Below are 12,537 nucleotides of genomic sequence, written 5' to 3' on the forward strand. Positions count from 1 at the left end.
GAGAGGGTCCAGAGGAGGGCCACTCGCATGATCAGGGGGCAGCAGGGCAGGCCCTATGAGGAGAGGCTACGGGACCTGAACCTGTTCAGCCTCCAAAAGAGAAGGCTGAGGGAGGATCTGGTGGCCATCTATAAACTGGCTGAGGGGGGCCAGCAGGCATTGGGAGAGTCCCTGTTCCCCCGAGCACTACCAGGAGTAACAAGGAATAACAGCCATAAGCTGACAGAGAGCAGATTCAGGCTGGACATCAGGAGGCGCTACTTCACAGTCAGGGCGGCTAGGGTCTGGAACCAACTTCCAAAGGAAGCGATGCTCACTCCTACCCTGGGGGTCTTTAAAAGGAGGCTAGATGAACACCTTGCCAGGGTCATTTGACCCCAGCATCCTTTCCTGCCTGTGGCAGGGGGTCGGACTAGATGATCTGCTCAGGTCCCTTCCAACCCTACTAACTATGAAACCAACTATGAAACTCCACTGATATCAGTGCTTTCACTCCCAAGGTGCTTTCTTTGGGGCTGTGCCAAAGTGGGCTGAACCATTACAGCTGCCCTCAGGGCAGGCAGGCTAGAGGACTGGCTGTGCGATCACAGCTGCACACACTTATTGAGGTGATTCTGACTTTGGAGAATAGGTGTATTTGGCGTTTCTAGTGGATCTCAGCTCACTTAAGGCTTCATAAGCCATCCTGACTCTTTTGCTTTATCCTGAAAGAATCCTCCCTTGGCCAGTTTTGATTAGACATTTTTGCCAGGAGCTAAACTGGGGGCTGTAAAAAAAAAAAAGCATACTTACTGCTTCTTGCTTTGGTTAAAAAAATACCATGGCCCAATTGGAAGATTAATGCAAATCTCTGGTGCATTTAGAGATTTAGTCCCAGTACAACAAAGAATTAAATCATGTGCCTGACAAAATGCATGAGTAGTCCCATTGACTCTACAGGACTACTCATCCACTCAGTTATGAACATCTTCCTGTGTTTTCCTGGCCTGGGACTTTAATTTCTATTTTGTGCCTTTTTTCATTGTCTCTCTAAGAGAGAGTTATCAAAACATCACACTGCCAACTTCTTTTTGGAGTCTGACAGTCATTCTCCTACTCCTTTTAGCTCCACCCAGCCAGTTAATCCCTGGAGTTTATAAAGCAGTTCCTTGACATAATTTCCTTGTTTATTTTCCCTTCTCCTTTATTCCCACCCACAACATAAATGTACCAGCCAATTGTAGATGGTAGTCACAATGGATGCAGTTGGGGTGATGGCTGGGTAAGCCTTAAGAAAAGATCTTTTGTTTTGCCCCAGTCATGAAATATTTATAAGCACCATGAGCTAATGAGGCATTTGCCCTGCATTGCAGATCTGCCACAGGACTAGATCATCCATAGCCAGAAATATCACAGGAAATAAATCTCTCAAGTCCTTCTGTGAGATGAAAACACCCACCACCTGTACCCCCTCTGCCTTGCCCAGCCTTGTTTTTCTCCAAATCCAGCATTCACTTCCCTGCCAATGGAAAAACAAGCTGCAGTGTGCAGGGCTATCTCTACCTACGTAATACACACGTGTACACAATCAAGCCAAAGCATGTGCACTGGAGTTAAACACAGACAATCCAGCCAAGATCTGTTTTTTTGCAGGGGGAAAGAAACTTTAAAATAGTGGAGATGTCAGCTTTAGCTTGGGATTGTCTGATGCCTGTTGATCTCCAGCACTTAGTCCTTCTATAGAGCTAGTCATCTGCAGACCTTAAAATGCTTTTCAAAGCTGCATGTGGCATTACTCTTGTTCTACAGGTGGGTAAACTGAGGCATGGAGTGGTTAAGTGACACAAGTCAATAGTAGAGCAGGGAATAGAAGCCAAGGCTCCTGCCATCCAAACTGAATTGTAGTTGATTTACCGATGGGGGAAATTTGGATCTGGGTTCTGAACTGAAACTCATCTCTCAGTTATTTAGAAGCTGGCTGTGAATTTGTGGACTGTTTGGGGCTAGAGAAGAGATCAGAGATCACTTTATACATTAAGAGGGCAGGGGAGGTACCACGAGGATGGTATTGGACAGGTGGTTTAACTGTACCTGGCAGGGGAGGTTCCCTTCTTCCTGGCCTTCAAAGACTTGGTGTAGCTGAAAGTGGAGACCTGTCCCTTGCATTGTGGGTGGGCACCCCTACGAGATTCTGCTATAGCCTCCCAATGGGAGGATCTTGGCTACACAATGTATAGTGATTCAGGAGGATTGCTCTTGGGCTTTCCCGCTAGCGTGCTCCTTCAGCCTTTTGCCTAGGGGCAAGCGAGACTAGGGGGCATCCGAACTCCAAGGCCTCCAGGCTTGGGGCTTGTGCGTAGGATGCCTGCCATGTATTCTGGAGTATCTGAAGCCCCAGACTGAAGCGTCTGGGAGGGAGGATACTTGCTGGTGGTGGCTCCACACAGATTTGAACAATTGAGCTCTGCTCAGTCGAGGGAGTTCAGAACTGATTTGGCCAGAGACATGAAATTGAAAAAAAAATAATAATAAGGGGGAATTTGTTTTCCATGGGCTTCTCACCAAGTGGCCTCTCTCAAGATTGACAGAAAGGGAACCTGTCTTTATATAGATACCTGCTCACTAGGCACTGGGCTAAGACACACTGATTCATATTATTCCTTAAATTTTGGCGAGAGTTCTGCAGTGTGAATCAGTCGTGTAATCTAAATACCAAGGACGTAAATGAGTTTTTAATACTCATATACACATAAATACATTGTGGAGTCAGTCATGATGTAAAATTACTGAAGTAATACTATGAGTCTGTCAGGGATATATTTGGCCCCTGTAATCTATCACATAAACATACACTCAGGCTTATAATAATAAATCCTTAAGGAATGTGGTTTGCAGACAGGGAGTCTAATGTGCTTCAAGCACACCTTACCTGATGAATATTTCCCACCCATCTTCCCAAGTGAACCTGCCTTTAGAGTTGAGATTTTCAAAGCTGCTAGGAGGATTTAGGTGCACACCTTCAATTTCAATGGAAACTGTAGCTCTAAATCACTTATTCTGTTTCCAGATTCTGAGTTTATCTATTTATTGTTTTGTTCCTGTGGGGTGCCGGGGTCCTCAGCTTGAGTCCATGCAGATGCTAGCACCTGGTATCTTGTAGGGTTACATTCTCTGTTAGGAAGGAGTTTTATGAAGCTTCTGTAATTGGCTTCATACATGCACTTACAAGTCACCACTTCAAGATAGCAAGGTTAGCAGATCCCCCATGAGTACAAGGCCGGTGATAGTACATTAGCCATCCATATCCATTCTATCTGGATATCAGGAGGATATACATTAGGGATACATTCTGTCTCAGGCTAATCCCATTTATATCAATCAGACCCTGTGTGTTTGGGAGAAGAATTGCTAATCCTTCCACGGATCCTAGGGAGTTGAGAGCACAGAGAGGACAGCAGGGTGACCCGATGGCTTGTTAAGAGGATCATTGTGTGCTCTTAAGAACAGTCTTGCTGTCATTTCTAACCTCTGTTCTCTCCCATGAGAATCTCCCTGAATGAGGAAGCCCCATTAGAAAGCACAGAGTAACAGCTGCATATATAGTATGGTACGTACTGGATTTTCTTGGTGAAGTTCTTGGAGACAATCCCTCCTTCTTCCTGTTGCTCTTCATGTTTGCCTGGATGGGACAAGAACGTTCAATTATTATTGCACAGTCTATTTTTTTAAGCAGACAAAAATAGCTCTATTTGGATTTTGCTTTCCCATTTTCCCACAAGTATAAATCCAGCTTCACAAGTAAACCCAGCAGAGTGTTTGCATTTGTCTTCTAGCAAGAATTCTTCCAGGAGGGAAATAATCTGAAAAGATAACGGCAAAGGAACCTGCAGTACTAAGCCTAGCGTTTTGCAGTAATCAGGCAGCATGAGAGAAGTAACACTGCCTTCTGCTTCAGGTTATATCTTGCCTAGACCAGGTAGGTACACTTCAGTGCAAGTATACCTTGCAGCTTCTGTGGAGTTACTTCTGATTTATGCCAGTCTGGGAAGAAAATCAGACCTAGAGGAACTTAAGGTAACATTTCTCATCTTTAAACAGGCAACTCCCAGAGAGTCATCTGCAGGGATCATGGAGTCATGGTGAGTCTGCGCTTCCTATATTGCCAAAAGGAGGACGTTCCTGATTATATGGAAAGGAGGGCTCAGGAAAAAATCCTGGTTTGAAGAGGTCATGAACCACTACTTTATGACAATCTTTGCTGAAGATCTAAGCTTATTAATATCAACAGCATGAAGACAATTCAGGCACTAGAGAGGCCAAATATAAAACCTGCTTTCGTCTACCCACGTTATTAGCATTCATGTTGATTATTACCATATTTTCACACAACCGAGAACTTATTTTCTAATGGCAACCTCCCCTGCCCCCATATGATATTCAAGTTCCAAAAAAGCAATGAGATAACTAAGAACTCGGAGCTGCCTGGGGATGTAAAAGTCCACGAAAGCTTTGCCTTTGCTTGCAGTTAGGACAGCTCAGTTAACTAGCTAAAAATACCTATTTAGAAGACATAGGCAAGTAAGAACTGTTGACAGGAAGGGCCCTTGCAGATCTCAGTTGTCTGATACTGCTGGTTGCCTGATATGTCTGCAGTGAACAGAGAATGTCATATCCTGGGAAAAGTTGCAGACCTGCAGTTGGGGAAGCACCTTATGGCATCTAAGAGTGGGTGTAGCTGAAGAATTTAAAGCACATCCTGTGCCCCCATTGATGCCCAGTAAATTACCATGCAGAGGTGTTCTTTCCCACTGCCTTACAGGGAATGATCCCGAAAGGAACAGTGCTGCTGTGAGGGAAGTAGCTGTAGTTCAAGAAATGTGCCTATAAATTATGAGGAAGGATTTTGGAACCAGTAGGCTGGATTCTGTGCCTCTGGTGCCTGCACTGTTTCCATGTTCCATTTAAAATCCCTCCCTAAAGTCACTTTCTGCATAAAACCTTTGACTCCAGTCCCTGTGACCTTCCATAATGGTATTGCAGGGGCTGCCAAATGACTCATTCAGTACACAGCCCAACACATGGAACTGTGTCTCCCTTAACTAGGTTATTTTAGAAACTCTACAGCAGGCAGTTTCTTTGTATGAAGCCCTGGTTCTTCTCCACAGTCTCTTTTAGCTAGTAGGAACAATTACTTTTTTAGTGCACAAACCTGCACTGTGGGTGGTGAAGGTATGGCATGACCATGCTAATAACCATGATTTGTCTGTACCTAGTGTTTAAAAAAACATGATGCAGAAGTCATGATGTCAGCTTAAAACTGCTGAAATAGTGAAGAAGAAAAGCTCACTCTCTTTGCCTTCTAAGCTTTTGGAAGGGCATTTTCAAACTTCCTTTCACGAAGATATTTGGACAATTAACTTTATTTTGAAAGGAAGGCTGAGATGAGAGAGTCTCATGTAATCACATGGCTCCTGGTCCTGGGGCTTTAAAAACATCCCACAAAATATTGCAAGACTCATGATAAAAATGTTCAGAGGTGGGAATGTTCTCTCTTCTACCCTTTAATGAATTACTCTTTATTTAACACAGGGCAGAGACTTCATTCCCTTATTTGTCTGTAATCAGCATACTTTTTGTTCTTAAATATTCATAATGGATGTAGTCCTACATAATGCACAATAGTCCAATTTGGCAACCACAGGGTTAATTCTATTCCAGGTGACGCATGGCTTAATTAGACTGTGGGAGGCCAGAGACTGGTGGTAAAGGTGCAGCATTATTGCTGCTTGTCACAGAGAAAGGTCTCTAATTAAACACTGGGTGTGTGTATAAGGCAATAAAATGGCTGAAAACCTTCTGTCTGGTGAAAGTTTAAAGTCAAAGCAGGTGCTTAGATATTCTCTCTTACCAGGTAGAGATGTATATCTCTTATGATAAAAATGCTACAGTCTGGAGGAAGGAAGAAAATTATATGAGTCAGCATGTGCGAATCTGAAGTGCCCATACACTGGTACAATACTGATGCATGTCCGGAATCAGCACCCAGCCACATCTCTCACTGCTGTCCCCCCAGCTTCAGGATTCAGCCCCAGCTCTATTTATGGGAGGTGAGAAAAAAACTTCATCAAAAATTAGAAAGGAAACTGGTTTTTAGGTGTTGTTCCTGGGCTCCATGTTCAAGGCAGATTCAACTCGTGTAAATGAATGGACGTGCCAGTGGCTTCAGATTGTAGGAGACATAGCTCTTATATTCCAGGCTGGAGCAGCCCAAAGAGCAAGTATCAGGCACCCTCTCATGTTCCACGAGACAGGCTGTCACCAGCCGGCAGCTCAGGAATGCCAACTGCGAACTAAAAGCTGAGCTACCAAGCACATGAAGAGCCTCCCCACCCTTCCTCCCCTCCAAAGGTGGGGAGGGATTGGGAGAGAGGAGAGTGGCATTTCCTTTGACTAAAATCTATCCCAAGATTACGTGGCTTTTCAGAGGAGAGTTTCTCACTTGGATTCTAGGCTCATCCCCACTCCAATGCAGAGTTCCTTGCACTGAATTCCCTGGAAGGGGAAAGGCCCTTTCCCTTAGTTTACCCTGCTCCTCTGGAAGGATTTATGAGAAAGCAGCTGGTAAGACTAGACTTGTCCTGGTCATGGTCACTCTTGTCGTGTCCCTAAACCTCCCTCTTTGGATCACAGAAGTCCAAGTTAGAAGAGCCCCATCAGGTTAGACTGATCCATTCCCATGTTAACATGGGGCTGTTCTGGGGCTTTGCTTGCTCTAAATCTGCAGGTTTGTCCACATGGGCGACTTGGGCCTCCTGAGCCTGGGGGGCACCAGTGGGGCGTGACCAGGGGGGGTCCCCCAGCAGCCAACTGGTGGCATGGCAGCGGTGGAAGTGCTGGCATTTCTACTGCCGACGTGCTGCTGGTGGAGCCAATTTCAGGGGAGGCACTAGCGCTCTCTGTGCTCCCCTACCAGCAGGAGGGCTCGCTGTCGGGGGGGCACCAGCACTTTCGGCAGGGGTATGTGCCCCCCCCATGCCCTCCCTATGTGTCACCTATGCTTGTCCACACCATCAAAGGACAGCACTGAGAAGCATGCAGTGAAGTATGGCAAGCTGTGGCGTGTAGCACGCAGAGCAGAGGATGTTAGTGTGGCCCTGGGCACATGCCAAGAGCCCTCTGTCTGAGGTGTGCTAGTTGGCCCAGGCTCTGCGCTGTGCTAAGTGCAGTTACACTGCATTCTTCTGGGGAGCCCTGTGCATGGAGCAGGTGTGTCCCACTTCCCTAGGCTCTCGCACAGTGCTGTGACTGCCGGCAGGCACTGTGAGTCTGCTCCTGATCAGCCTTCTTGTTGTTTTTCTTCACTACCTCCCTCTAAGTTCAGATTGAATCCTATGCTGGCAGCCCAGCCACTCCTTTCCCACCAGCACCCTCCTCTAGCCTCCACCCCCAGGGATCCTGCTCTTGGCTGCAGCACTTGGAGCTCAGCACAATCACACCCTCAGCTGCAGTAGACCGGCACTGCTCTTCTGAAGTCACAGGACCTCCCTTTATTTACAGCAGCTGAAGCTTTAGCCCTGGTCCCATACATCTCTCTCTCCTCTTTTTTTAGTCTTTTCAACCAATTCCTGGGGGTGGATGGGTGCTAAAGTGCATAGTTGACAGCCCAGAGGTTGCAAGCTCAAGGCCATAGCAAAGTACTCCCAGCACAGCCCCATCAGATTCTAATGAATCTGCAAATTGAACTAAATACCTTGTCACAAGGAGAAGAAAGGGCTTCCTTCCCCTGGTGCTTGTTAGCAAGGATGCACAAAGGCAAGCTCATCCTTTTTATTCATTTTCAGTCTGTTTTATATTTTCCTGGCAACACATTATTTTTAATGCTACATTAATTGTTGGGGAAACACGATTGAATTTTTATGGAAGTGCTTATGGCCTTCTTATTCAGCACCGCTGAATTTGCTCTGTCATTAATGTTATTGTAGGGACTGCTAAATGAATTAACAATTAGAACAACATAAAGAGGTGGGCTTTTTTTTCTCTCAGGTTATTTCTTTTGTTGTTTCTACTCTGCTAACCTCTCCCTTTGTTCCCCAGCTTTATGTTCTCTTTCCACCACCCTTATCTAACTTGATTCAACTCACATGCATGTGTTTTCCTCCTGGGTTGTTATTCCTGCATTATTTTAAAACCTCCTCTTAACCATTTATGGGCACGGTTTTCTGCCCCTTGTTTGCAGGCGTTTAGGGGAGGGTCAAAAGAGTATTGCACCATTCCTAACTCCTGGTAATTCCTGAGGACTTTGTCCCTTTAGTGGAAACTCCCTTAGATACCAAGCCTCTGTAAATGATCCATAATGAACAGGAGAGACTTGGGGTCCTGTCCTGCAAACTCAGACTTCCGTGTGTAGCTGTAGCTATTAAGGGAGGTCCCACAGGGGCTGGTGAGACTAACCAGGGTGGTTTAATTCAGTGAGACTGGTGCAGCTGTAGGCAAAGTGCAGCAGTGGCTATGATCTGTCCTCCTATGCTTGGGACTGGATTCCTCTGCCCTCCTCACAGCAGCAAGCAGGATCAGGTGCTTGCTTTAAGTGCTGTGAACTGAGATTTTCAAAGCTCCCCTCTGTGATTTGGGAGCTGAGCTGCCAGTCCTGAGGCAACTTTGAAAACCCAGTTGCTTCTTGCCCCGTGTTTGGATTTTAATTGTGCCTAGTTTAAGAAAACACCTTTCCTTTCTCAGTAGCCACAAGACTGGTGAAATGAAGAACACTGAAACCCCCAGGCCTTGAGTGTCCATGAGTAGATAACTCCCTCAGCATGAATAGTGTCGCACTACTTTTTGTTCTAGGTTCATGTTGCTGGGTAGAAGCCCCAGGCCTCACTGTTTGGGTTGCAAACTCTGCAGAAATCGGTCTTTTTTCAAACAACATTTATACTGGCATTTCAGGTATTTGCTTTGAAACTGAGTTGTTGTGAGGGCTTTTCTTTTTTTAAATCCTAGTACCTACCTTAATTTCCTTCCCCTGGGTTCCTTTTCTCCCCTCTTACTTTCCCTTGTCCCCTGCCCTTCACTCACCTGACACTTCCACATAGCCATCCTTGGTCTTCACCGTCAGCTCCTCAGGTTTAAAACTGTGCACGTTGACACACACCTTCCAGGGCTCCCTCGAGAAGGCGGTAGGGCTCCGGCTCTCAGGGTAGCTGCTGAATCTGGTGCCATATCCAGGAGGGGACATGCCACCGCTTCGGGTCATTCCTGATCGCAAAGGGCCTGGCCATGTCGTGGTCAATCGTGGTCGTGCCCAGTCTGGCCAGTCTGCGGTAAGATCCCCAGAGAACGGGGACATGCCAAAGTCATCGTCCAGCAGGCGAGAGGTCAAGCCAGTCTCTCTGAATGGGTCCCGGACACTTCGGTGCCTGGTGGGATAATGGCAGGAAAAGGGCATCTGGCCATCGGCCATAGTTTTTCTTCTAAGTCAAAACCAAGAGCAAAACAGAAGTCCTCCAACTTTTTCTGGCTCTAGGCTGCACGTTCCCCGCTGAAATGTCAATGTTTGGCTTGATGTTCCTGGCTGTAAACTTCCACGTGATGCAGTAAATCCACTCCCCAGCAGCCGGGCGGACTGGAATTTCAGCTTCTGGCTGCTTAAAGCAGAATCTCGTCTCTCTCCAAAAACAAGATTAAAAAACAAAAATCAGGGCTTTATCATTCGGAAGTTTAAAAACAGAGGGACAAAAGAAGTCTCCAGCCAGCGAGGCAGCGGAGAGAAAAGTTTCCTATTTGTTTGAACTGCACACAAGGGAAGGGGAGGAGAGAAAATAAAACTTTGGTAATCAAAACTTTTCAAAAGCAGAGGAAAAAAAGAACTTCTGAAGTTACAAAGCCTGTTTCGTCTCTGTCTCTCAAACCTTCCTTTTAGGTCTCAGGAAAGAGCCTAAATAAATGTTCGCGCTCAGAGCCGAGAAACTTCTCTAACTTTCCAACCAGCCGAGTGCCTTCTATTTATAGGCAGTGAAGTGATGGGGGCTGTGTTTTGCAATCCTTGCCCTGTCAGCTGAGTATTTTAGAGAGGATGAAACACCCTCAGAGAATCTGTGCTGCGACAGCTGACCTCCCCCTCCGGGACCGGGAATACTTACGTACTTGGGACGTCCAAGTTTAGGCAGCCTTCCTCACTTGCCACTCCTCCCCCCACTCCCTAACCCCACGCTCCTACCCGGTGCACAGGCAGCCTGCACGCAGCAATACAGGCTACACTATTAATAACTCTGGGGCTCAGGCCTGACTACTCCTTTCATAATGTCACCATTTGAAAATACCCACTCCCTCACTCAGGAGCTTGTAGAGGCCTTCCCTTCACTGTACAGGACACGTGTGAGGGGCCGATTTAGAAATGCACTGTACAACACAGTATGTGTCACCGCCCCTGCTTGTTATTCCCTCGTGGTTTCGTGGCCATATCAGGGGGATGTTGTAACAGATGCCAGGGCTCTTAGGGAAGCTGTCGGGAACGTGATAGGTGCCAGCGCACGGTGTGCACATCTCGTCGGCTCCTCCTAGTTCAGGGCTCTTCCAGTCTCTGCTGCTCTCACCAGCTGAGGCAGCTGGGATATTCTGGGTGACTGGTCAGGACGGAGCCAGGACCTGTTCTCAGGAGCAGCACGAGGTGACTGGGATTGCCTGAAGTGCTGAAGGCAGCCTAAAGAGAGGAAAAGGGTGAGTTTGGCTGTAGCATACCCTGCGATCATCTGCCCCGATCCAGGAATATTAACATGCCTGGGCTGGTGATGTTCATTCCTCGTTTCCCTGCTCTCCCTAGAGATGCCTGGCCTAGCAGGAGGTTATAATGCTTGGGCTGTCTGCAATTCCAGGGGCAGCAAATACGTTCTATAATTGCACACATGATGAGGCCTGACAGGCCAGACGCCTCCCTGAAGTGAGAAGGGAGTAACAACCAGCTCACCCTGCCTCTTCCCACCTCTCTCCTGACTGCAAGTGCTTTATTTTGGGGCCTGATCGATTTGCCCTTGAAATTAATGGAAAGACCCCGTGGCACTCGGGGTGTGGGCCCATAGAGAGCTGTGTTAAGCAGAAAGAAAAATCTGTTGAAATGAGCCTGGAAAGCATCAGACCCTTCCGAGACGTCGCCAAAACAACAGGCACCTCCCCACGGGGCCCGTGGCTGGCAGGGACGTGCGCGTGCATGCATGCCGGTGCCTATAGAGGGGCAGGAGGGGCCTGTGTGGCCCCTGTGTTTCTGCTCATCCAGAATTAGCCCATAGTTATAAAAGGCAGAGCAGTCCTTACAAAGGCATTAACCATGTGAAGTTCCTGTTAGGCTACCCAGTCCATTCCCCCTGCCAGGGAAGGATCCTCCTACTGTGTATTTTCTAAGCTGGGCTCCCTCCACTTTCCCTGCTGGGTTGTTCTCGACCAGCTGTTCTCACACAGGCTGTCACAGCACCTTGGGGTGCCTTGAAATCCTTTCCAGGGTGCACGGTGCCACATGATGTTAGCACTGTTAGGTGCGCAAACATAATTCACAATATAAACCCAGAGGTTACAAATAGGAATCCTTGTATTAAGAACATACTGTCCTGTTGTGGGCTTTCTGAGTTCTTTCCAACCAAAGGATTGCTGCATTATTTTTCTGTAGTCAAAAAACAAGAGAAGACTAAGAACTGACATTTTCCAAGAAGTGCCCTGAGCCTAACGAGGTTGGGAATCGCCAACACTTAACAGACAGCACTGCTAGAAAACTCTTTCTGATGTCCCATCTTAATTTACCAATGTCCCTTCACCCCATTACTCTACCTGTTCTCCTCCCTCAGGTGCTTTGTTCTCCACCTTCTCCCCTGAGTCTTCCTTTAACAGCTACATCTGAGGGGGTGAGGCAGTGATGTTAGGAGTCACTTCTAATAGTACATAAGGTTTGGTACTAATTAAAGGGGAAGACGCTTGGAGCCAGCAATAAGACATGGAGCAAGACACACATAGACGCTTCCTTTCAGCACAAGCTCAGGGCAGGGTAGCTCCCAGCTTCATAATGCATTCACAGTTAGTCCAAGGAGCTACTTTTTAGACTTGATCAATCAACCATTCCCAGCAGAATCAGATCCTGTGTTGAAGGTGGTTGATAAAACAGGAAGAAAAAGTAATCACAGGGCCTGAGTCCCCTCACATGATCCATATGCTGCCTGATGGAAGTCCCTGGATTTCAGTGGGGTCACACCACCATCCTCCCACGGGAGCACTGCAAGGATGTGGGCTCAGCGGTTCTGCTGCCCCTTGGCTTTTGTGGCTGTCTTATCCCCAACCTTTCCTTCCCTCAGGGGCGCAACATTGCCCCAATTCTGTTTCCCACATATCCATTCCCGATTGGGTCCATGAATACTTGCTTTCTGGGTGGATTCTGGGAAGTAGCTTGCCCTGTATATGGTCCCTGGAAAGTCAGTGGGGCGGTACATGCCGGCAGGTATCAGAATTTGGCCCTCTGGCAGACAGTGGTGAGGCCATTACGCCAAACCTCTACCATTTGTGAATGAAGACAAGTACTGTTAC

At 47.1% G+C, this 12,537-nt stretch overlaps 1 protein-coding gene across 1 annotated transcript in view; it reads right to left on the reverse strand.

The window, feature by feature from the left end:
- The window catches only part of HSPB8 (heat shock protein family B (small) member 8), a 13,941-nt gene extending 3,854 nt beyond the window's left edge, over positions 1-10,087 (reverse strand). The window contains exons 1-2 of the mRNA XM_019539248.1: positions 9,052-10,087; positions 3,595-3,658 (exon numbers count right to left, since the gene is read on the reverse strand). Coding sequence (XP_019394793.1) covers positions 3,595-3,658; positions 9,052-9,436 — 449 coding nt within the window. The 5' untranslated portion in view covers positions 9,437-10,087. The remainder of the gene's footprint in view (positions 1-3,594; positions 3,659-9,051) is intronic.
- Between the last annotated feature and the right edge of the window lie 2,450 nt (positions 10,088-12,537).

Source organism: Crocodylus porosus, unplaced genomic scaffold (genome assembly GCF_001723895.1).
Source record: "Crocodylus porosus isolate Cpor-Errol unplaced genomic scaffold, CroPor_comp1, whole genome shotgun sequence".
NCBI classification, from domain to species: Eukaryota; Metazoa; Chordata; order Crocodylia; family Crocodylidae; genus Crocodylus; species Crocodylus porosus.